The sequence below is a fragment of the Gambusia affinis genome, linkage group LG05 (genome assembly GCF_019740435.1).
Source record: "Gambusia affinis linkage group LG05, SWU_Gaff_1.0, whole genome shotgun sequence".
Lineage (NCBI taxonomy): Eukaryota > Metazoa > Chordata > Actinopteri > Cyprinodontiformes > Poeciliidae > Gambusia > Gambusia affinis.
This window is the reverse complement of record NC_057872.1, coordinates 20983834-21011002: the sequence shown is the minus strand read 5'-3', so window position 1 is coordinate 21011002 and position 27169 is coordinate 20983834. Positions and strand designations below refer to the sequence as shown.

The 27169-nt window shown below is 36.0% G+C and overlaps 1 protein-coding gene across 3 annotated transcripts in view; it reads left to right on the top strand.

The window, feature by feature from the left end:
• bbs9 (Bardet-Biedl syndrome 9) overlaps nt 1-27169 on the top strand; it is a 141357-nt gene that overhangs the window by 36791 nt on the left and 77397 nt on the right. For all 3 annotated transcript variants that reach the window (XR_006370562.1, XM_044116080.1, XM_044116081.1), the window contains exons 15-18: nt 6491-6631; nt 8053-8148; nt 8462-8634; nt 8722-8874. Coding sequence is in view for 2 of the 3 variants with exons in the window: in XM_044116080.1 (XP_043972015.1) it covers nt 6491-6631; nt 8053-8148; nt 8462-8634; nt 8722-8874 (563 nt within the window). In the remaining variant the exon portion in view is untranslated. The remainder of the gene's footprint in view (nt 1-6490; nt 6632-8052; nt 8149-8461; nt 8635-8721; nt 8875-27169) is intronic.

Genomic DNA, 27169 nt, shown 5'->3' with positions numbered 1-27169 from the left:
CTTATCTTTCATTCTCTTACATTTTATATTAGAAACTTATTTGTAGCTTTTGATTTCTTTGAGAGGCTTAGCTTTCACCAAAATTAGCTTGGAAATGTTCATTATCAAAAACGTAATTCTTTGTTGCACTGACAGCCTCAAAAAGGTTGCTAAGTATGCAATACCTTTACATTATGAAGAGTAGTTGAAGTAATTCAGTCTCCTTGGATGCCTGAAGGGTTTCTAACTTTTTAACTCCACCCAGCTGATGTTTTAAATTTATTTATTTTTGTGATGCCAAAGCCTCCGTTTCCCTGCAATGACAAAACTGTAATCCATCCTTCTTTGTCCAATAAAATCATCTGATAAAACAAATGGATTAAAAAGATCAAACTATACAAATTTATCTAGCTTGTATGTGAGTCACCTAACATTTCCAAAATGTTATATTGGTAGAAATTCAATATAAATGCTATGCTGTGTATCATTCTGTAAAGCAACAGTTAAAATATTGCAGCAAAAAAATTAAGACAAATATCACAGGAATATGTAAGTTTGATATGTAAGTTTTAAATTACAATAGTTAACAGCTAGGTCTCCTCCTTATAGGTGCGGATAAACTAAATATGCAACAATAAAACTGCTTCCTGATTGTATCCAAAACTGAAGTTATAACCAGGACACTTGAATTTTGTGTTAGTGTTGTGTCATCTTCTGCCCGGCAACAGCAGAAAACAGGACATGTCCATGAGGAATCTTGGACGTAGTCACACTTAATGATTTCCTCGGCTGTGTAAAGTAGACAGATATTAATTGTTTTTTAGAGTACGATAAAGGAGGCAGTTTACCGATTTTCACTGCTAGTAACTTGGTGAAAGCCGAAGATCTTTCTGAACCAGTTAAGAAAAAAAAAAGATTTTTTTTTTCCCCATTAAGTTTAAATGAGGCTATGACACGAGAGACGGTGAGAAAGCCAGAGGTTTTACAGTAAACAGACACCCATAAGAAAGCGTGACTTTCATCAATTTTGCCAGGGGAAATTTTTCACTCTGCACCCCTTCCCATTTCTATTGGCTTACAACTCATCCATCTGCTTCCCATTCACCTTCCAAGGAAATCCTCTTTAACCAATCAAATCAGATCTTAATCTTCCTGGCTTTTATTGCTGTGGCTTAAAGGTTAGAGAAGCAGCAGACAGACTTTTCAAATCCCAGAGCAGCTGGTAAAACATAGCCCTGAGGAGCAGGGATAGAGATGCTCAGTCTTATGTGTTTTCCTTTTAAACATCTCATATGTTGTTTGGCAGGTGTCCTCATTGTGAGATGTCATACAAGGGTTTATATTTACACTCCATAGTTTGCGCTGTATACATACTTACTCATACATATTTTATTTGGCTATTTCTCTCAGTCAAGCTTGTAATACACTTCTAATTTTTGAGGATGTCTCTTCATATTCAGTGTCAGCTTGGCTCACTTGCAACATCCTCCTCTAGCCCCACTGATTGATTTTGACTTGGCAGAAAAAAAACATTTCATAAGATATCTTAAATTTTTCTATATTCACATATTGATGGGATAGGTTTGATTCAATTCCATTTATTTGCATACCATCAATTGACAACATGTCAATCCAATCATACATACATTTCGGATGATCCTAGTTATCAAACAATAAAGTTCATTATTCAGATTGCTTGAAAATTTTTTCCAAGAAAATCCAGTGAGTACCTGGCTTGCAGCATTCACTCTTCCTGGACAAACATAGAGACAGTAGACAATTTCCTGCTTTGTTGACTTTAGAGCGATTCCTCATACTGAGCATGCATGGAGCGACAGTGCAGAGGAGAACTCCCTTTTAACAGAAAGAAACATCCAGCAGAACCTGGCTGCCATGACTAACTGGGGTTTGAGGAGACAGATAAAAATAAAAACAAAAAAGTAAACTAATGCAGGAGTATTTTTATGTTAGGAAAATACTCCTGCATTAGATCCTGTATAGCTGTTGGTAGCATTATCTGGCATTGGTAGCATTATTATAAATGTGAACTATTAACTATAATCTATAATCAACAAAGGCAATCATTTTAAGGCTAGATTAAAACTAGGAGCTGGTTCCACAAGCATAGAGAGGGTCCTGAAAACAAAAAGATCTGCTTCCCATTCAACTTTTAGAGATTAGAGGAAGCACCAGTAAACTGAGAGCCGAGGAGTCTGTTAGGAACATATGGATACGTGCTGATGTATTCTTTATCATTATAGTCGTCTTCTTCTTTTATGTATTACTGGATTGCAATTGTGCAGTTTCATTTATCTGAGCTCACAGAATGTACTTTTTTATTTTTACTTCTTCTCTTCCTACTTTCTGCAGAGCTTAATCCAAAAGGTAAGTGTTTTGCTTGCAGTACTAGATAGACTAGAACAAGTAGTAGTTAAAAAAAACAAACAGATATGTCTGCTCGTTGCATACTTAGCTGCATTTTTTAATAGATTTTTTTTCTGTTAAAAATGTACTAATCATCAATGGTGCTCTAAATACTTTCCAAACATGCACACTACTATACATACAGGAAAAGACGGCTCTCGAGTGTTTATGTTCCTGTTATGTGATACTTAGAAAAAGTCTCTTATCCGAACACATATTTCCTCACTCAGGAAAATGTAAATATGCTTTTTTAATCATTTTTTTCTTTCGTACTCTTTGGAGTTTACACAGTAATATATTTCTTGCATGCATCACTTGACAGAGACTCACACGCTTTTATTTTTAAGCACACACTTTGTCAGCATCATGGCTGTGTTAGTTGTGTAAGAGAAAATGGTTTCCCTGAAATTTTGTTCTAATATTATCCTAAAAAGTAACTGACCCAAATCCATGCCTACCTTAACTCCCTTCACTACAGTAGTTTTCCCTGGACATCCCAGCTCTAGTTTTCCTGGATACTCATTAGTGTTTGTTTTAGTCATTTTTAGTTTGATGGAAACAAGTTATCTGTCATAACCTTTTGAGGTTTTGCATTATCACACTCCCACAAACGCTGATTGAACATTACATTTTTTTATAGATTATTTATATAGCATAAATTTACAATGAATATCATCCTGAGGCACATTCCATTTTGTGTGACACGCTATTCTTATTCAGTTTAGTTAAATTCCATTCAAAAATACTGTATTTGTCCAAAAGACAAATGTTGTCATAGCTCATATCATCCATGTATCTTCAAAGAGTCATTGTGGTGATGCTGTAGGGAGGAAGGAACTCTGATAGCAGTCAGTCTTACAACAAATCTGAGGAGGCCTCTGACTGAATATTGTTGCTGTATGATGGTTTCATAACTGTCATAAAATGCTAACAGCTCACTATTGAGGCAACAGAGATAATATTCCACATTAACATGTCATGCATGACACTATCAGTTGATGGCTTACATTGATAATCCACCTCATTTGCTTTTGCCACTCCTCTTTAGATCTGAGCTGGTTTGTAATTCAGGAATTATTTGAGCTTTTGAGATGAAACTCAGCTGCTCCTAGTTGTAAAAACAAGTTATTGTTGTCGTAAAAACTCTCTAAAATTAAAAACACAAGAGCAAAAATCATTCCAGTTGCATATCATCCAAAACTAGAGGGAATAATTGTCCCAAGGAGGAACAAAGGGTGACAAATCAGGTGTAATGTAACTGAGCTACTCCAACATGCAGCCAACATGAGCTGCATGTTGGCTGCATGTTGTGATTTGTCATATTTTAGTCTAGTTTAAATTATAATCCAGTGCAGTCAACTTTATGAGTTCCTTGAATACTGATCAATTTTAATCACAGAAGAAAAAGTCTGGGAGGCAAATTCTATGGAAACAAAAACGGAGAACTAATGGCAGCATGACTTGCAAATTATACATATAAGGATAGTCGTTGAATAAAATCTGAATAAATATTTAAAATTCTGTCTTATTACTATTCCTTATGGGTTTGTTTTTACAGGTATTAGGTGGAGTGAAGTATACATTGTCATTGATTAAATGACAATAGTAGTTTTACCTGGACATTCCAGCTCACAGATTAAAAGATGTGAGGCTTTACATTTTCTTATTTTAGGTCATTTAAAGAAATGACTGAATGTGGTTTTAATTGTGTCTACATCAAACTAAAACATGCAGAACTTATGGAAGTGAAGTAGGTAATGCATAACAGCTGCACGTGAACAAAGCTTTTGAGGAGAGGAATGTGAAGGGTTTGTTTCTTTTTATTGTTTTCCCTGTGGCCCACACAAAAACCCAAAGAGCATGTGCAGATTACATCCAGTTTCCACACGTATCTTTTATACCCACACGGATACATTGGAGGTGACATCACTGCAGCTGTGGATCAAACCTGATCTGGCACACGGGGTCATCTTCTCAGATTTTATTCTTGCTCTTGCTCTATTCCTCTAAGACTTGTCAGTCCCTTACCTGATGCAGAGACATGCAAATATAAGCATATTTAAGATAAATTCAATAACAAAACCTTTATTTATTGCAAAGAGAAATTAAATGTTGTAACTCATACACCCCAGTACCTTAAAAGATGTAACAAATCTGAAGACTTTTGCTGTATGACAATCTCATGACTATCATGACATGCTAATAATGCAATTTCTTGCATGTTTTTAACTTCAGTGTGCAGAAGATGTAATTTTTTTAAAAGCTAAAGCAAAAAAGAAATACTAATTTCTTTTATTAATTGAGTGGATTTTAATTAATGTCTGTCAGACATGCTAGCAAATTTTGGTCCATCATTTAGTCGGGTATTATTTAAAAGGATTTGAAGCAACTTGTGCCTCAATTAATTTTTATTATACTGATTGTTTTATCTTTCTCTTATAATAATGTAACTTTCTTTAAGTTTGAAGAAAAGTTTGAACTTTTCTCCAAACTTCTAGAAGAAAAGTTTAAACTAGTCCTGAATGCAAACCTCTATAGAGATCTGTCTCCACGTTTTCACACTCCACACACAGAAAAGTCTGTAGTTTGTCCCAATATCAACCACTTTCTCTAGCACGGAGCAGTTTATTTATACTATAAAACTGGTTTTTGAGTGTGTAGTGAAAGAAAATTGTAAACTGTTGAAAAGATGGTTCCTCTAAGACTTGTCAGTCCCCAGACAGTATGATTTATGAAGGATATATAGAAATAAATTTTAGCAAGACTTTGTAAGATGGTTGTAGTGCTCATGCTGAAATAAAGTCTCCATGCTGGTAAATTTCAGTGTTCAGAGTACATTCTGTAATGACAACTTGGGGAGTACTTTGGAGGTAGGATGGAAAAAGGACATTTTAGACTTTCCTCCAGTTACAGACATGTGAAGAGCAGTCTCTTCTTCTCTATCCAGGTGTGAACTAATTTAAAATGTAAAAGCATCCCAGTATAAATGTAAATTAGAAACTTGTAACAGTTGATTCATTTGTACAACCCTGGTGCTAAAAAGTTGCTTTGCAAGTGTTGCTCTTTCACCTCACATCTAACAGAGTTTCTCCATAATCACAGGGACTACATGTTTATGTGACCCTCCTTTGTGTTTGTCGAATGTAATTTGTTGTTTAACTATTCAGCCATCCATAACGAAGGTCAACGATTAAATGAAGCATGCAAAAACTGAGGAAACTGGACCGCAGTTCGTCTTTCTATTTTAAAATATTTTTTTTCAAGATTTGTTATTTTTGGCTTTACCACTTTCCTTTTTCTTGATGCTGTTCAGTTCTTGCATTTAAATCAAATTGAATTATTAAAATAATTACATAATAATTTCTTTTCTGGAATGAAAAGGTGCACAGTAGTTGCAGGTAATTGTTACTATTTGAAATAAGCAGGGACTTTCCACTATTAAACCTCTGTCCAAACCCAGCTGTCAATTCCAGTTATTTCTGCTTCAGTTGCCCTGATGCTGTTTTATTTCTAGTTTTTTTTTCTCAGTTCAGGTTTTCTCCTCTTGCCTGGTTACTTTACTTCATCTCTTCTTAAAACCTCTTTTCCTCCACCTTTCTTCTACTTGTTCGCTCTGTTATTTTTACTAAGTCTTGATTTCTGCCAAACTCAGCACTGCTTAAGATCACAACATAGTTGTCATTGGACATACTTATCCTTCTCTGTTTTTTTTTCTGCTGAAAACAAAACTTCTGTTTCGGATCTTCGGCAGACACACCTTCACAGTTGGTGTTGATATTAAGTCTCTGAGCACTCAGGTAATCTGAACACCAATAGTGCTTACTGTGTTAGCAGATGTTGACCTCTTGGCGGTTTGGAGAGAAAGGCTCAGAGGTGATGTAGTGACCTTGTTTAATATCACAACAATCTGCCTGAAGAGGAAGTCGGCTTCAAATTAGAGGATGTTTATAAAGAATAGAGCATCAAGGGACAAAGCCTGCAGATTAACCCAAAATTATTACAAGATAATATGTTTGTAGTAGCTGCAGTGGTAATTATAGCTTAATGGAAAATATATTTTAACTTCGAAGTATTTACTTTTCATTAGGGGTTCCCAGGGTTCTCCAGTCCAGGTTCAGTCTTCCTCTGGCTCTGGTGTGTCTACCTTCATCTCCAGCCAAAAACACCACGTTTAAGATCACTGTGGACACCAACCAGCCACCAGTTGACCTCAGCGCTATCTTCAGAGGTAATTATTAATACTTTGCATTAAAATGTTATGGTAATTTCTCTCTAAAACTGAAAGCGCTATCAGTTTTTCTTAGAAATAAAAAGAAAATTCTGCAGTAAATGTCTTTGTAGTGTTGATTGAAATTAGATTGAAACTAAGATCCCTAAAATGAAAGTTTACAGGTTCCTGTTGAAAAACAAAATATCTGAAACAAAATAAATTATATTCTTAAATTTGAGATCTATCTTTTTACCCCTTAAAAGAAATCAATCTTATTTTGTTATTAGGTAATCTGACATTGGCAGATACATTATTTAATTTGAATTAGTGCTGGGAAATAAATCAATAACAATGTATAAAGACATGATCAATATCAGTAGGTAATACCCTGTAATTTCTCTGAACTCCGATCCAGAATGCACAGCATTTTGGGAGATGTAGGCTTTAGCTGCTCAACCCCTCACACACAGCTAAGCAAATTTGATGGCATCAACTAACACACAACCTATTGAGTAAATTGCGCAGCAGCAGTTTACCATTTTATAGCTGTTTAAAAATAAAATATCAACGTGGTGTAATTAAGGGAGAAAATGAGAACAACAGCTCTTGAGGAAACTGTGAATGAAATAAGTCAGCGTGGCACTATTTCAGTGATTTTAAAACAAAACAACAAATCAGTAATTGTTGACATGGACTGCTATAAATCCCCCTGTATTGTGATATGTTTTTCAGTCATATCATCCAGCCTTAATTTTCAGTGAGGAAGTAGGAATAATTAAGAATTCCAATAATTATGCTTAGCAAATAATTATTTATTTTCCCTGCTTAATAAATATACTCATGTTGAAGGCTAAGTTTTTAAAAGATTTTAATGTGACATTTTTTGCAAAACTATTTGGGAAGAACACAAAATACTTACAATAAATCTGAAACAAAATGTTAATTTTTAAACACATGAAGGAACTTTTCTTCTTGAAAATCACATTCAATATTACAAACCATTTTACTGTCATCCATTCAGGGAGTTTGCTGTCCAAATGGACAGCAAACTGTCCAGGGTAAAAACAACAACAATCCCTGCAATCACTGGAGAGAAATTAAAGACATTTGTAGATGTCAGATTGTTTTTGCATTCATACACGTAGCCTAATGTTTGCGTGTAGTTGTGTGTTTATATGAATGTGCTATACATGAGTATTTACTACTTCACCACTGGGAACATCTAGTAGTAGGCTACATTCAGCGGTTTGCTGTCTAAACACAAACTCAGTAGTGCTACTGATTGTGTTTTTCTTTCACGAGGGATTTGTGTAAGCTTTCATTGTGTTTGGGAAGAGTGTGACTGTGTTTTGTTCACCTTTGTTGGCGTCTTGTATCATGATTAGACTGTCATATCTGTCTCAGCACGTTGTTTTCTTTCTCTCTGTTTTCCTTTGCAGAGTTTTCAACAAAAACAGAAGATAAGGATGGGAACAGTTTGGCTTTTCAGTTTCTATCAGGAGCCAAAGTCACTGTGCTGGCCTCTAAGACTTCCCGTGAGTCTTAGTCTGAAACCACATACAGGAGGTGGTGCAGGTTAACCACCATTAATGCAAGTTAGAACATGGGATTAAACTTTTCAAAAGAGTTCCCTTTCTAAATTATATCCACAGCTATTGATGCTGTTTTTAGTGTCTTTTGTAGCATTTTGCACCAAAATTAGCAAGAAGAAAATACTGATTGGCTCTTTTCTATTATTACAACCAGAAGCATTTGCAGTTCACTTTCTTCCAGGATGTGATTCAATTTATTTGTGATGAACATAATGTTGAGAAAAAACAAAAAATTGCTCATCTCCCTTCTTCATAGAGCGTTACCGCATTCAGAGCGACAGTTTTGAGGACATGTGGCTGGTGGTGAAGGAACTCGTTCAAAGGTTTGATCAACATTTCTCCAAATTGGGAACCAAAGACTTCAAGAAAAGCTTTAGTGGTCCGATGCCACTTCAAGAATACTTCCTGTCTGTAGACAATCACTTTCAGGTAGATATAACCCACATGTCATGTTTAGGAGTTATTAAAAAAAATTAAGAAGTGAATTGTTTGGTATTTTGTTTTCTTTTATCTTAGCTGCGTGTCAGTGCTCAGCAGTATCAGGATCTGCTGTCAGAGCGAGCTGTCCAGTTCAGAGCTATCCAAAGGCGACTGCTGACCCGATTCAAAGACAAGACCCCGGCACCTCTCCAGAACCTGGACAAACTCCTGGACGCCACTTACAACCAGGTCAGAGACATAAACAGGACACATGCCCACATTAATATGTAATTTCATTTTTAATTCAGGAACTGAAAGTTATGACAACAATTAGATTGGCTGACCACTGGCTACCAAACCTCAGATAAAAATAAAAAAATAAAATCATCACATGAAGGATTAAAATTCACATGGCAAATAACCCAGAGCTTACAGAGGTTTGCACACTCAACATCATAATGAGTGCCATATTACATTTTGGCTTATACTGATGCATATAAACTTTATATTTGGGAGACATGGATATACTAAAAACAACTTGAATACATTTATAAAGCAAGACTTGTGGATTCTCTGTAATCCAAACAGGTTCGAAAAGAGACACACAGGTTTAAATATAGCCATAAACACCCACTAATTTGTTGCTTAAGGCTCATAAGGAAAATGCATCATGATCGGACATGATTTACTCTGGATATCTGACCACTGTTTTTACTTTGAGAAATTATAGACCTCATTTAAGCTGTTTATTTCTTGGCATAAACTCGATGTAAAATAATTTAATATGGAAATTAAGGCAAGGCCAAGGCACAAGGAAAATAAATCTGAGTTATTCATTCTAAACCAGTTTTAATGTGTGCTTCAGTCAACAGTCTCATTGAAATATCAAATTATGTCAGACATTTCAGCCATCTAAAAACTGAATTCAGAGGAATTATAGGAACATGGAGATAATTCCTCTTCTTCATGCACCTTGTCCAATTTACCTCTAATAACCCCTTAACATGATACACCTCCATGCTTTACAGTTGGTTGATGCTCGACTCTTCCTATCACTGTTCTTGTGATTTTGCCCAAAAATTCTCAATCTTTGTCTCCTCTGCGCATAGAATGTTTTCCAGAATGCAGTCAACTTGTCAATCAACATGTGAGCAGCTGCAAATGTCAGTTTGCCTGGAGATTTTTTTTATTGGTTGAATCCGTCTCAATCCAATAGTGAATCTTAAGATATCAAAGATCCCAAACACAAATCAAAGTGGTTGGGAATAAATGGAGCTTAACATTAGAGCTTACAGCGACCCTGTTGAAAACATATGTCTAAAAGCTGGAGCCATACAGTGAAAGCAAGTAATTTAAATTTGCTAAAAAAGAAGGCGAAGAAAAATTAGCTTTTTCTGCAGATTTATATAGGTCAAGTTTTTGTGTTTTTTTGCTAATTTTGTCACCACAATTACACACAAACCATTAATAAACCATTAACAACATAGAGTGCGAAAGAGAGAGGTGTGGTAAAATTGTATCAGTAGTAAGCAGCACCTCTTTAAGCTTCTCTCTCTGCGTTTGCATGCATGTGTGTATGCATGTGGGCGTGCACGTGTGTGTGAAAGTGGGTGTGATCTCACAGCTAATCGCCTAAACAGAGGAAGTCCATAAACCACCAGACCACAAACTTCACGCTGTAAATTCACACTAACACATCATCACTTTGTGCCTTCGTGTACATCTATGATTCAAAAGACCAATTTCAGTTTCTAGGTCTTCTGAGGGCGGACGTTAGTGGAGCCCATGAGGATATCTTGGACAGTCCATACATTGTGACACCTTAAAGCCATGTCTGAGGGTCAGAAACTGAAGTAATGATGTAAATATGGGTTTGGAGTTGAATATGCCTTCTATTTATTTCAGTTTATTTATATGGCACCAAATCACAACTTTTCATTATTTGAAAAACAATTTATTCAGGCCAATCACACATATCTACACAGAGAATGGTGTATACTTTACCCAAACAATGTATGGACAGGTTGAGTTTATTATTTAGATTGTTAAAAAGTTTTCCATCTAAAGAAACCCATCAGGTCACTGACTTGCAGCATTCCCTCCTCCTGCATGATGAAGAGAAAATAAAATAACATCAAGAGCTGGAATAACAGAAGATGATGCAAAATTGGAGAGTAGTAGGAGAATTTAACAGAGTGAGGAAAGTCTTCATTATTTCTCTAGCAACCTAAGCCTATAGCAGTATAACTACAGTGACCGATATGGATAACCAAGGTCGCTCTGATTATAAGTACATTTGGGATCTGGTGTCTAATGTGATGGTTAAAGTTAGTGCAATACGCCCACTGACTGTACTGAAAAAAAAAAGAAGCAGGCATAGATCCATGTGTGTGGACAGTGAAAGTGAGGTCAATGCAAAAGAGATTTTAAATCAAAGCATCTGTCCACCTTTGTTCGCTCTCCCTGAAAAGAGGGAGACCCAGGATTGCCGAGTCTTAGAGCAGGGCGGGACCGAAAGTTTCTGAGTGAGATAAAGTGATGGTTGCTTGCCTGTGCTGTTTACTCTAGAGGATGAATTGGCGGTCATCTTTTCCACTTTTCATTAGCTTCTTGTTAACTGAGCAGGGCAGGGTGACATCATCTCTTCATTAGCTGCTGAAGTTGTCAGCATTTTGCTATTTAGCAGAGCTGTGCTGCATCCAACCCTGTTGTTCAATACCTCAGTCATTTCAGTGATTCCTGGGATTCTCAGGCTTTAGTTGGAGCCTAATGAGAGAAAATAAATGAGGTTGTTGAATTACTACTGCCATTTAAGCTAAAATAAACAGAGTTCACATTAAGTTGGCTACTTACCCCCATCTAAATAAATCCACTTTTAAGTGTTCTTATACCAACTCTGTTTGATGTCTTTGCCCTAAACACGTTAGTCAATTGTAATTGCATTTGTGGTGTTAAAATGAACAGTAAACAGGTATTTTATGTTGAAAGTCTGAATATTAGGTTTGGAAGCTGAGCTTCTGTTTTTTTTTCCCCCTTTATTTGCTATGATCCACAGTTGTAACTTTGCTTTAGCTGTTTATATGGACAATAAGCTGACTTAGCATTCCAAAAACTAAATAATCGCTAAAATAAGACTAAATCTATATAGGTGTCAAAAACAGAAAAGGGAAGTATGTCATTTTAAACCAGTGATATTATGAGTTAAACATGTGGTTGCATATTACAGACTCCAGCTTTTCTTTACACAAAGCTCAGACAAGGAAAAGCTAAGCCAAGGGCTGGACGATAGAGTTGAAAATATATCACAATATAAACGTTTCATATCAGTCAAACGTCAGTAACCTAATATTTACTGATTAGGTTTTTGTTTCAAATATCCAAAATAGTGCCAAACTGGTGACTTGAACTTTCCTCTTTTGCCCACAATATTCTCCCCAGCTGTTGTGCTCATTTTCTCTTTTCACTCTTTGTTTTTTTTATTTTTTTTTATTTTATTTTATTTTTTTTAAGCAGTTATGAGGCATGGTGGTAAAACATGCTGCACAACTTACTCAACAGGTTTGTGTTAGGTAACCTACATGCCTCAAAACGTTGTATAGTTGGGTAATTGGAGTTCAGTGAAATAATCAATATTCTACATATTTTCTGTTAGTATTGATCACGTGTCTGTTGCTAGACAGATGATTGTTGTTTTATTCTTCAGCCCTACTTATGATAACTTCTTATTAAGAATGAATGGATAACACAGAAACAGAGAAAAAGTCATCCTGAGTTGCAAGAATAAGTTATGCAACACATTTAACAACAAATTATGTAATCACAGACATTTTGCTGCAAAGATGTAGATTTCTACACAAAAACTACTATTAAAAATAAGCTGTCATTGTGTCCATTATTTCATAGTAGCCCCTGTAGTGAAATGTCCAGGTTCGTTACAAAATTTGCATCACTTGTAAAGTCTGAGCGACCTTGTAACTCACACTCCTGACCTTTTAAATCCATAAGTGTCTAACCTTTCAAAATGCCACTGTCTCACGTCGTTCAGGTTGATTTCTAGCTGCGAAATCTTGACTCTCATCCTCAAAGTACTGCTTTCTGCTGTCGCTCCTGTCCATCATTCTTACTTTCTCTCAGTCTTCCTCTCTCTGTTTCCTTCTCTTCCCGCCATCCAGCGGCTCGCATGCGGGAAGTTTCTGACACATTATACACTCTGTAATGTATACACATCGCCATAATGGAGGCTATTGATGGCTGGTCGGAAGAGTGATGAATGCGTCAAATTAATAATTCATGTCAGGATAAAGAGTCATGCTTCCGAGGACAACCTCAGCAGTTTGACTCCAGATTTTGTAAAGATATCTGAAACACAGCTTTATGGTGTTTCACTGTGGTTTAATAAGTGAAAATTAAATATGTCCTTCTTCAAGCTATTCTATTGAATGTTTTTACATTTTGATAATTATCTTTGGAGTAATTTTGTTTTAGTTCAGTGTTATTTCTGTTTTTCTCACAATCGCTTTTTTATTTATATATAACTTGAGTTGCAAGTTATATACAAATCATTTTACAATCATCAGCTAGTCTTTTTATTATTATTATTTTGAGGATTAACAATTCAAACGTCACCTCACACATTTGATTTAAAGTGAGAAGTTGATATTTTTTTTAATCTTTAGCAGAGGGGTTAAAATCTGAGTTTTTGTAGCATAAATCCTTCACCAGGTAAAACCTGGTTTGACTACTTTGAAAATGGAACTTTTATGAAAGTTTACCTCATGAAGCCGTGGCTCCATGCCTGCAATCACACCGTCGTCAGACTCGTAAAGGAATGTGTGGCCAATCAGGAATGTTGGTGAACCAGGCACCTCTTTCATTTGGATTCAGAGGAATGTCTGCCGGGTAAATTTTCTGCATCAATCTTGAATGATTGTGGGGGGAAGAATTTCCCCCACCTCGTTAGCAGTGTGTGTCTCCACATGCAGTGGCCAGTCATCACTGACGAACCATCAGAGATAAGAGGAATATGCCCCCTGTGAGAATACTCTGTGGCCGAGTATACATTTATGCAGTGGAGGATAATATTTCCATTGTTCATGCTGCCTTTGTAGGTCTATATTTTATTCATGAACCCCTGAGATCTAGCAGGCCACATCTTACTTTAAATGTGTGTATGTTTGAATGCAAAAACTTTCATCTGCCGCCTAAAGTGGCTGAAATCCAAAATATACCCAATCTGTCAAACAGCCGCTTTTGATTTATGAGTTTCAGGATAAAGAAAGACTTATGAGTGATGGCTTGTTATGTGTAGCTAACTTTCAGAAGACAAAGTAGGTATGAGTCCTAATCACCAGCTTGTTTGGAGGCTATTTCTGAATTTTCTCAATGTTGGGGGTCATTTCTCCTTTAGCTTCTATGTCACTGCTTAAAATCCACCAGTCTCAATGGCCTTTATATTGTCCACTTCAGCTGTTTTGTAAGTACTCTTCAGATGGTGCATACCATTAGTGTTCTTCTTTCTAAATACAGTGCTAACCTTTTTAACTCCAAACTAACGCAGAGCTGTCACTCAACAAAATAAAAACTAAAAGCCCTGAATGAGTCTGTGCAAGATGAATGAAGAAAAGCCCAAAGGGGGATGAAGAGGGAGAGAGTCTTTTCAGTTCCCATAAATATTTTTCTCAGCGCCGTTTCCTCTTGAGGCGAAACGCTCGTTGTTTGTTAGTATTAGCATTAGCGCAGGGCTAGCAGGAGCTGCTCTCTGGGAGGTGGTGGGGGACCTCGGGTGCCATTCCGGGCCAAACCAAGCGGAGTCTCTCTGTAATTATGAGTTCAAACGCTGGAAGAGGGTGGCTTGCTGACTGACGGGGTGACTGACAGGCCATCCAGGGGCCTCGCTGGGCCCCTAATGGAGGCTTCTGGTAGACAGCCACTTGATTTATCTGGCCCCAAATGGTGCTCTAAACACGGTTAAACACAGATCCCACTGTGGAGAGCAGGGCCACCACTTTTAACTGTCAGTTCTCTCAACTCTGAGATCTTTTTATAGAGAAAAAAATTAAATAAAATGCTTATTTGAAGCTTGTATAGGCTATAGTTTTATTTTTATCTAATCGGAGGGGATGTGAAACAGCTGGAGGGAGGGAGATTAATTAACTCAAAAGAAGCTGAGCTAAGACTCAAAGGAAACCATAAGCAAAATTGGAAATGGTCAGTAACTAACATATGAAAACAAACCCAAACATACAGAGGAAGAAACACAAGCAATAATAGAGAAAAATCTTAACAAAGGGACAATAACTGATATGGCAAGCCCTATTAGCAAAGGTAAAGAACTTAATATGGTAAAACCTTTTCTGATAATAATAAACCCAGATATAATTGCTACACTCATTTTATGTAGGAATAGCAAGGAGTCCGAACCGATGTAGCACATTTACAAAGAGAAAGACATGCACTGGTTGTACACAATTTGTTGATATATCTGAATATGATAAGAAAGCTTGAAACAGTCCACTCAGAAAAGGATAAATGTACAAGAACCTGGTCCACATACGTAGACGTAATATGAGTGTAAACCACCCAGCTCATGTTCCCATTTCACACACAAGCCATTAAGTTACAATGTTACATCAACGTTACATTACTGTTCGAACATGAGTATTAAAAGTTGTAAATAACTACATGGCATTTGTGGTTTTTGAACACAGAGTTATTACAATGACATATGTAAGATGTATATTCATCTCATCTGTTCTCTTGAGTGTATTTTATTCTCTGTGGACCGTTGAATTGTTATCACATTATCAAGTGTGCGTTTATTAAAACAGGCGGAACGTGAGGGTTTATCTGTGGTGAATGGCAGTCCCTCAGGAGCCACGTGTGTTTGATATTTGGATTAAAGGACTTATGGGAGCACAGAAACTTTCTCTCAGTCTTTTCCGCCCCAGGGGACATTTTACCCTGAGAACAAACACATTTACATTTGAGTTTTCACTGTCTCGCCATCACACACACTGAGACCCTTCTTGAGATTGAATGAAGCACAGAAAAGCGGTGGTGGTCCGGTTTGTTTCCTTTAGATGGTCTGTTTATATGACTGTCTTATCAATGAATGGCTGTCTTTCATTCAAATGGTTGACAGTCAGCATTCTTTTCATGGGGCTGTATGGAGAGTGTCCACTGTGGTTAGCTGTCTCCATGATGATAGATTTTCTCTCTTTATCTTTTAATGAGGAACCCCTGCTAAATCAAATATACTCCACTGACTGAGTCTTTCTTTATACACACACACACACACACACACACACGCACACCAACTCACATCCACACACGCATACATGCAATATCTTGCTTATGTATTCATAGAACCAGGTATCTAGATGCATGCAAATGCTTCTCTGATGATCTTTTGAAATTAGATCATCTGCTTGTAACAACCATTTTTGGTTTGGTTTGGTTTGGTTTGGTTAGGTTTGGTTTGGAAGCAGTATTTCCAAACCAATACTGGTTGGTTTGGAAATACTGTTGCAGTTTACCAAATGTAACAGCATTTGGTAAACTGTTGCATTCCAAATGACATGCTTTACGGTTTCCATACAAATAATGGATTTGGTTGTTTTGGGAGGACTTTCACTGCTTTAATAGCAACACCTGATATAGAATTTAGATGCTGAAACGCTTAAGCTGAGGGAGAACTTTGAGGACATTTTATGATGTAGCCCTGTTATCCATTGAATCACCATGCAATTAGCAGGGCAGTCTGAAAGCATGATGTGTTTTCATGTATTTTTTGATCCGCATCAAATTTTTTTTTCTATTCAGCCACGAACAAGCAAATTAGATCATGCCCGCCCTTTTAAATTGTTGTGGACTTTAATTGGTCTCCTATTTCCTTCCAAGTTGCATCAGGTCATTAATTTGCTAGAATTAAAATGTATCAAGTTTGACACTGCACTACTTTGTCATATCAGCAAGATCAGGTTCATTTATCTGCATTAGCTTTGCTTTTCAGCATAAATAAAAATCTGTATTTTTCTTTGACCACCAGATAAATTTGAGCCAAGTCTGGCTCTGATTTCTTTTAATTTTCTCAGGCTTGATCATATCAAGTGCCATCTTTTTTTCTTTTTTCCCCAGATTATAATCAGGTTGAAGAATATTGAGTGCTGGTGCAGCTGTGGGTGGAATACTTCACAATCCATACCGGTCTCTTACAGGGGCCAAGCCACATCTTCAGGGCTCAGAATGTACTTCAGTATGAACACCTTGTTAAAAAAATCTAGAGGGATGAGGAGAGAAGTGAGGATGAAGCATCTGTGCTGCTCTTTATCAGACAGGCATAGATGACCTGCCAGAGCATTTCTTTATAGATGTGGTGGAGCTGGAGGAGACTTTATTATTAACATGTGGATGTGGTCAGCAGTGGGAGGGGTTGGGAAATGTTAAGGAAGGGATCAGAGGGTAACATTCTGAGAAAGATAGAAGAGATGGAGGGATGAAAAGACAGAGACTAGAAAGACAGACATACAAAGGGTGAGCATTGTGTGTATACACTGAATGTGAGGACATGTGAAAGAAGAAAGATGAGGAGGTGGATTGAGGGAGTTTAAAGGAACTTGAAAGAGTGAAATTTGGAAAAGAAAAGATTAAAGCAATTTTTGCACATGCACTGCAGGCCTTAAATTAAAAAAAAATCTTCCAGAGGGGCTTCATACAGGAACGCAGATGTCCTCAGCATTCAATCCAGACATTCAAAGCTTATTCACCCAGGTACCAAAACATTAGCTCTTATTCATCGGCTCCTTTCCAAAGAGGTTGAATTAAGAGGAGATGTCACCTCGGAGTTCTTTCTGTTTTGCATTTCCAATTTTTTTTTTTTTCTTGTCATTTTTATGAACACGGTTAGGTACATGTGTTATAGATGCCAACATAAAAACAGTTATTAGTCAACATCATCAGCCATTCTTGACATGCACAGAATAAAGCAACGTATTTTTCACATTAGGCCCTTTGCTCTTTACCCAGATGCCACACTGTAGTATTTCCAGCTGGAATGTTTAAGTTTAAACACACATAGAGACTTAAAATCTTATTGTAAGTATATTCTTCAACATGCAAGTTTGAAAACAGTTAAACTGAACTGTTTGATGAAACAACAAACAAAAAGAGACTCATTTGCCGATATGGGGAACAATGTAATGCAGATTAGGGTATCACATGTTAACAGAAGTAGCAGAAAAAAATGCATAAAACGATACAGAAGAAAATTAATTCATGTCCATTTATCTATGGTAACTCTTCCTATTTCATCTGCTTTTATTTATTTGCTGTCTGCGCTGCATGTAACATATCTTCATTCAAACCAAAGGGACAGTAAAGGCATAAGGAAAATAACAGAAAACAGAGGAAGCTTATTGCTTGTGAAGAGAAGATAATACGCAAAGAACAAGATAGCTTAACTAAAGTCACTACAGACTGGTTTTAAAGGAGATGACCTTTTGCAAATAAAAAATAATGAAGTAATTTTTTTCAAAAGTTTCAACGGTCCATCTACAAATTGTGTAATTTAAAGCAACAATCCTTTAGACAAAGGTTTCAATAATACAATTAGTTACATTTTGTAGAGACTCATTATTAGATTACTCTGTAGAATTATTAAATTTTTACCAATTTGGATTACAATAAGAAAAAGTATCCCACCCTGCTAATGACATCATTGTTTGCTGTTGTTGCTGAGCACCAAGCAAAAGATTTAAGAAATCCTCTGTTTTGGAAAGCAATTACGCTGGAAGGAGATTAGAGGAGGAGAGATTTCAAATCCTTTTATTCTTCAGCTTTAATTAAACGTTCGAATAGATTAGTGCCAGCAGACCCGATTTGACTTTACACTTACTTTGGCTTATTAGGACGGGCAAACTTTGACTTATTAGGGCTGGCAGCAACAACTGAATGACGCTTGACTGTGTTCGGAGTCAGAGGTCAGTTTTGACTCTGTCACCGTTTAAAACCTTCCACCTCCCTGTTTTTCTGGCACACAAGTTTTAACTGAAGCACTGAAAACCACAGCAGGGTACTGTTTATATTCTGTGCTGGTTGTGGGAAGCTTTTGTTTAGCCTTGGTGTAAATGAAACCAACTTTGCAACTTACAAGATGATATGTGTAGTTTCATGCTGTTGACCAAAAACTGTAAACATATATGATTTCTTTGACGTTGTATGTCAGAGGACCACATTGAAGTGGTGATTGAAAAGCTCCTTTTCTGGTCTGGGCTTTTCCATAAAGGCTGTGAATTTCCAATACAATGAGATTATACATGAGAGTTGCCTTATTTATATATGAAAGTCAGAAATACCACAATATTTGACAAATGAAAACTAATAATCGAAAAGTAGTATAACATAACAAAAATAAAGAAAATGCAAGATGTGTCTTTATTTAGACAAATGTATCTTGAAGTCTGTGTTAAATGCACAGAGTCTAAAACAACAAACATACCCTGTAACAAAAATACACAAATACACCACAAATTAACAATGTCAAAGAAATAAGCAATACAAGTTTGTTGCAAAGAATGTTTCTGAGCAATATTGTTAAAAATGATATAAATTCACAACAATTTACAAAGTGGAATAAAAAGTAAAATACTAAAACAGAAGATTTGTATTTAAAACATCATGCTTGATGTGGTGGATGTTTATAATATTTTAGGATATTATAGCCTGACCTTTTGTCTAGTTATGTTAACACTTTCAATACATGAAAGTTAATTTTAAAGAAGATTAAAATGATTATTTTTAAATCATTCAGCTAAATTCAAACATTTTAAACCAAATAAACTGCTAATATGAGCTAATAGTGTTGTGTTTAATGTTTGATTTTGCTTAAGCTCATTTTATTCCAGTCAGGAAGTCTTTGTCTGCTGCTCTGTATATGACTCCCCCATTAAAAGAATTTACACACTCCAGTGAATATGAGCCAACTTTAATATACACCATCCCCTCATAAAAGAAATCCCACCATATGCCTGTGATTTTTGATTAAATACATTCATGTTTGTTAGAGAAGTACTGCTGCAACAATGATCCCTGTGTGTTGGGTTATTCCATTATTTAATTAGCTCTAAATATAACTGTACAAAGTATGTCATGTGGTCGGAGTGTATGGAAATCATACACATAATGATTTCCAGTATGTTGAACTATATTACACTGAAATAATGTACACATCTGCATTCCAAAATGGAGCTAATGGATGCTGAAAAGTTTCTGGAAAACATTTGCCTTCATTGTAGGTACCAAATGCTGTAACATCTATTACATAAAATTACGTTTGACATGTTTGGTATTAGTTTAGAAGTCTTGCGACATAAAAAAAAAAAGAATAAAAAAACATAAATGGACACATACATATACAAAGTTTGGTTTATTTAATGCAATTAGTTTGTACTTTTTTAGTTATTCTTCTTATGAAGCTCATCTTACAGTAGAAACTGGATTCAGCTGGATGATTAGTCAGTGTAATCAACAAATGATTTACTGATTATCTGGGGTTTATATGTGTTATTAACTTTTCCACACTTTTAGATTTCTAACTGATGTATCTTTGCATCATGCATCATGCTTAAGTAAATTAATTCAACTAAAGACTACAATTCCTCTTAAAAAAAAAATCCATTTTATTTTTTTCTTTCGGTTTGTGTGAAATTTGAACTTGGAAATAGATATTTGTAAATCTGGCTTTGTACCTTTGTTTTATTACCCTGCTCACCTTATTGTTTAGTTACGGTAGTTTTTGTGCTGTAAATGAGTTGCATTGTGCCCTGTATCTTCTTTTCTCAAGCAGGCTGTTTCTTATCAAAGCTTGGATCAGGACATGAATTGTAAAGCCAGAGATCTTCATAAGGATTTCTTTCCAAGTCCAATCCCTAAGGCTTGAAGGAAACATTCCAACTTTGGACCCTGTCTATTCTATCATTTACCTCTTTATGTTTTTATCTCTTAACAGCTTTATCTTCATTTTTATATTCCTGGACGTAGAAAAATATGGAGAAACTATAATTTTTATTATCAGTTAGTAAATTCTTAAGAATACCGTATTTCCAAAAATAAAATGAAAATGTTTATATTTTTATTGTTAACAGCTTAAAACACTTAACGACATGAGTATAGAGCATAATATTTAACTCATTGTATTTTAAACATAAAGAGGCTGTTATAAACCATTAATAGCCTAAATTCTGTTAATCTAACTGGTTTATGAATCAAGTTCACCCTTCAGCAGGAGAATATGGCCATCTTCTGATGGAGGTGTAGCTTTCGGACTAAAATATTTGCTTGATGACAGAAATAAATAAAAATAAAGCAACTTGGACTGCTGTTAACCTTGTAATTCTGGCATGTACTGTCAAGCCCATAAATACTGTATGTAAGGTTATACAACCAGGTGCCAATGTTAATATTTGGTTCATTGAGCTAATCTTTAAGAGATTTTGTTCACATCTTTAACTAAAGACTTAACATGAGACTTGCGTCCAAGTCATGTTTTGAATCTTTAGAGTGGAAATCAAGTCTGAAGTCTTAATTTTAACAGCTTTTATAATCTACTTATTAGGATAAAATACAGAATTTCTCTGAAACAACAAATTCTGCTCCTACTCATATGCCGGACAGTTTTGTAAAAACACTTTATGACCATAATTTCCAGGCTTTTAATTAGTCTGCAGTAAGCAAAAAATTTTCAGCTCTAAATTTTATACACATTTTCCAGTTCTTATGCAGTTTCATTAAAGTTTCCCCAAACTGCTTGTATAAGTGTGATAAATAGAAGTTTATTTGTGGGGATTAACGCTTGGTTAAACTACGAGTTTGTTGCTTCAGTACTCAGAATTTGAAACACAGATACATGGTTGAAGGTTTATGGTAATAAATTGTCAAAAACATTTGCGTCTTTAATCTGTATTGACACTGAAACATATGTGTATGAACCTGTATGAAGGATCACCTCCATCAGTTCACTTTCTGCAGTGTCATCGTCTCTGTCTCTGGTTGATGTCTGGCTGTTTCTTCATCTCAAAAACAATGGCTGATTCATGAGATTACGCATATTTATTCTGTAATCAGTGTCTGTGTCGGTGTGTGCATTTGTGTGTAACCGAGAGTGTGGCGGCCATGCGACGCCAAGCCAAGGATATTTATCTTGTTTTAGTGAATTCCCAGAGTTCCCCTCATTTTTTTCCTTCTCTCCCTTTTTTTCTCACTCACTAACTCACATCTCCCTCTTTTTTCCCTCTCCTGGCTCCTTCAAAGGAGACTATTGAGAGAAATGCAAACACATATGGTGGGGGCATACTTTCACACAATCATACACACACATACAGAAACACGTGTCCTGCCACAGGTATGTTTGTGGGGAAAATGTATTTAGTGTGGTCTTAAAGTTTGAGCAGTCTGCGTATGGGTGTATGTCTTTTTATGATTACTGATATTGTGTGTGCAGGTATCTATGTGTTCTTCACATATATGGAGGTCAGGTTATAAAGCTAACTGTGTGTTTGATCCCATTAGAAATGTAAGTAAACATAGAAGATTGTATCTGTGCTAGCATCAAAGTAGCTTCCACAGTGACCTCTTGTTCTTAAAATTATCATTGCTGGCATTTAGCACTCTGTTGTAAGATGATGGAATTTCGTCTCAGCTTGCCAAAGCTCCTTAGCTCTAAATTAGTGTCGTTTTCACTGGGACCACAACCAAAACCATCACCTCAGACCTGGCGGAGTGTATGCATGTGGGTGTGTGTTTGTTGGCTTCTCAGGTCTCTTTCGTCTGGACTGTGTCAAGTGTGTGGTTCAGCTTGCACCATGGAACTCTGTGTGTTTGTATAAAGAAGATCTGTGTGATTATGTGTGTCAGTCTGTAAGTACAGAAGATTTTTGACTCTTTTTTTTTTTCTGTCAGAAGGAAACAGTTATCCTTATATCAAGCTGCCTTTTATGATCAAGATAAACAACTACAAACAACTACCTGGTTACTGAGGCAGCAGTAGCTCCTCTAAAGGTCTTCATTAGGATCCTCAGATCCTCATTAGGATGTGTCAATTGCTTAATTTCATTGACAAAACACTTGTTCAAGAAGTGTGTTTTTAATAATCTTCAAACAACTGCTATTTTGTTCCTGTTCCTGTAAATATATATATATATATATATCTATATATATATATATATATATATATATATATATATATATATATATATATATATATTTATATATATAGATAGATATCTATATATATATAGATATATATATATCTATATATATAGATATATATATATATAGAGATTTAATCTACTTTAAATAGCCAGTTTATCAACTGATTATTTAAAGTAGATTTCTATTTCTACAAAACCACATATGAAGAAAATTTAGTTATGACACTCAAATTTCTTTAGATTTGAGTTTTGATTGGAAGTTCTTAAAAAAAAATTGCTGACTCAGAAATGACTCCTATTTCTGAGTCAGCAATGTAAAGCTATGTACATTTATTTGGGGGGAGAAAGAGGACTCTAAACCGGGAAGACATCATCATGATGGTGGAATGAAGAAGCACTCTGAGGAGCTGCTCAGTCCAGAAGATTAAAATCTAATTACACCATTGGGCATAGGATACTGAAGTGGTAAAAAAATCTCTGCAGCTGCAGGGCTTCAAGTGTGGACCAGGTATTTACCCTCATAAAATTGCCGACACTCATAGGAATAAGTATCTTTGGTTTGCTACATGTGTGCTTGTTTTCCCATGAGATATTTTGTGGTGGGCTCCAGGTGGCTATTAAGGAGTTTCTGATCCTTCTCTACCCAAAGTAACAGTTGTTTCCGCTTTCATGAATCCAGCTTGTTCATCTTGGACTTTGCTAGGGCTTCTCCTTGTGACTGACCAATTTTGTTTAAGGAGTTCATAGACAGGACTTCTATGCATAGTCAGGATGATGACTGGTTTGGGAACCTCTAGATCTTTTTTATTGTTGCAGATGATGTGGTTGTGTTGGCTTCTTCAGGCCATGACTTCCAGTGTGCCCTGAAACTGTTTGTGGCTGAGTTTGAAGTGGGAGAGATGTGTTTGCTTCTCTGGTCTGTTGTAGTGACAAAAGATCTAAACCACAAAGCAAAACTCTTTAATTTCTCATGCCATATCTACTGGCATGAGATATGGATCAATAGAACAGGATCTCAGACACAAGAAGCGGAAATTAGCTTCATCTATAAGGTGGCTGTACTCCGATTTAAAGATTGAGAGAGGAGCTCATGATGCCTCTGGGCACCTGACTTTGTAATATTGAGGGAAGACTCTCAGGCTGACTCAAAACTTACTGAAGGGAATATATATCTCATCTTCCCTGGGAACTCCTTGGGATCTCCTAGAATTAGCTGAAGGATGTCACCTCAAAGGCATCCTTCATGTGGCATCCTGGATTTACCACAATTATTCAGAATGAGCAAACAAAGAATTGATTGTGGACTAAAATTTAATAATTTGATGGTAAAGTGAATTCCCAGAGTTTATTTTTATTAAGTGTTTATGATATGGTCTTACACTGTAAGACTTACAGCAATGTCTGAGGATATTGAATCAAGTTTTTCTGAGTTTACATATTTATTATCTCCTCAGCACTGCCTGCAATAAAATAGCAGGACAAAAGAAAATACAAACCAGAGATGACAGGCTAACGTTCAGTGGGAAAAAGAACAAAGGGTGAAGGGAAATGACAGGTGAAAAGGAGAAAGGGACTGGGCGTGTGTGGTGTCTCTGTGTGTGGTAGTAATTTGTAGTCTCTGTCTGTTTTGTCTGCTAAGATTAGACTGCCTTGTTTTGGTCTCTGACCACAAACAGACAAAGAATAATCTACAGTCACACAGAGTTCTGTTACACTCATTTTGAAGTATGCTAAGTCCAGTATCATATGATGAACTCAAACTCTAACCCCATCTCAAGTTGACACTAATTTACTTAAATCTTAGGAATTTGCTTGTCAAATGTCATTTTTAATCTTTGACTCTAAAACATACATGTTACTGAAGTAAATACAAAGACACATTGTTCAAAACCAACATCAATAACACTGTTGATGTCCAGCCACCAGCGGTCATAATTTGTTGCTTTAGAAAGGATAGTTATATTAGAGGCTGAAACTGCATGTTTGAACAGAGAGGTATTCCCCTGTGGTATGCTAACCAATTCAGGAAAATTATCTTTAATGTTCCATCATTTACAGTCCTGTAACTGAGCCTTTTCAGGGATTCTTAGTGGGAGTCTATAAATCACAGCCTTAACAAGCAACCAAAACAACCATGTGGTTACTCCCTGTTGTGTCTCTGTTGGAGGCAGATGGTTTGGTATGTCGGCCTTAGAGTCATGGTTACATAATACATTTGTCAATGAATTCTGTGTTCTGAAAAAATGTTAAATGTATTAATGACTTTGGATTAGAGTCAGAAATCCTTCACACTCTATGGGCTGTGTGAGTTTATTTTACGACAATCTGATCTAGGATTGCTTGTGTCATTAGGCACCGCATCATAAACAGCCAAAACTGAAAACTCATATTTTATCTGGTATATAACTACATCAACAACCAGCACATAGTATTTCTGACTTCAGGAAAATTAAATAGAAACTAAATACAAAATTATTGGATTTATAGATTGGGGATAATCTTAAGAGTTTTTATATTTATAAGCAAGACAAATATCAACTATAACTATTAGGTTTTAGTATGATTATTAGGACTAGCATGACAAAGCATCAGTTTCTGTGTATTTCTCAAATAATTCAGACTGCAAACAAATATCTCAATCCAACATATGCCATAAGAGACAGTGGATAAACTCTCTGCTAAAAGTCTTGCTCTCTCTCCCTCTTTTGCAGGCTAAATGAAATGCAGATATTCCTCAACATGTAGAATATACACTTAACTTTTAAAATGTCTTCTTTCACCTCTGTGCCTTCTTTGATTTTGTGTTAAAATTATTCTTTCAGCAACACTAACACACTGAAGAGTTCTGTTGTATCCTCAACCAAGTGCTTGCTACATTGTGTGTATTGATCAGAAAATAATCAAATGTGTGAGTTTCTGGTTTGATCAAGATAACAAAAACCTGTTTCAATCCCCAACTAATTTCTCAGTGATCATAATGCTATCTTCTGTAACTTTCTTTATGAAGCTTTTTTGTGCAATATTTCTGCTGTTATTCAATGTTTAGACATGATTATTTATTATTTTTTCTTGTTTTATTCCATGTCTTGTAATGAGTCAAATAATATCAGAGACATGCTCATACATGTTCACTTCACTGCTGGACAAACAAGCTGAGTCTCACTGTTTTCTGTTGACTGTATGAATATTCTGTATCGTGTTTGCATGTGCGCACTGCATTTTTGTTCGTCCTAACAAATGCGTTTGTCCATTTTCATGCTTCCCAAATTATGTGTGTTTGCATCCAAACAACCCACCATATTTAGTTTTCAGCTATAACATTTGCACATGCACAGCTTGGGAGGTTGGTGTGAACTGTTAATGACAGGCCATGAAATGTGCGTGTGTATGCATGTGTGGGGGTGCGTGCGTGCGTATGTGTGTGTGTGTATAATGAGTAGAGAAAAAGGCCCTGTGTGATTATAGGCCTCTTCGAAGGACCAGAGAGACTAAATATGGGTTCAGACTAAACACTGTCCCCCCCACAAACACACATGCTCACACAGCACACCGCAGACCGCATACACATTGGCAACATACAGTACATATGAGAAGACTGAAAATAACTTGAAGATATTTTTATGAATAGACAAACTGAATTTATCTTCAGTTTGTCTATCACACAGTTTGTATGTGTGATAAATAAATAAAACTAAGAAGATCACAATTGAGTGTGATGAAATCAAGTCATTTAATATAGACTTGTCATCTAATCTTTCATTTCTATACAGTACAGACCAAAGGTTTGGGCACACAATTGTGTCCAAACCTTTGGTCTGTATTGTATGTATAAAAATCTATAGAACTGCATAGTCTAAGTTAGAATTGAACCCTTAGGTGAGCTTTGAGTCACACTCTGCATGTGAAAAAAAGAAGAAATGTCGGACTAATGGCAAAAATAAAACTTCACCTTTCTTATGCAAACCAAACAAAATTAATCTTAAATGTAGTGCTTTCAAATTGTCAGAAAAAAAAAAATCTATAAAAATATTTTAAAGTTCCTTTGACATGAACAAAGAGAACACTGAATAGAGATTAACCTTTTCAAGAGTGGCCAGCCTCACACAATTATTCCAAGAGTGCTTTGACTCATCCAGGAGGGCACAACTGAACCTTGCTTCACAAAAGGTCAGAACATAAAAAATGCATTTGTGTAAACTTTGCTTCAAGTAAACAAATAAATGAAACAAATATTAATAGTTTTCTGTTTGGATACATTTAATAAACTAGAAAAAAAAGAATTTTCATAATTTAATGTGCAGATCACTGCTTTAAGGCATTAAGAGGAAAATTGGCACATT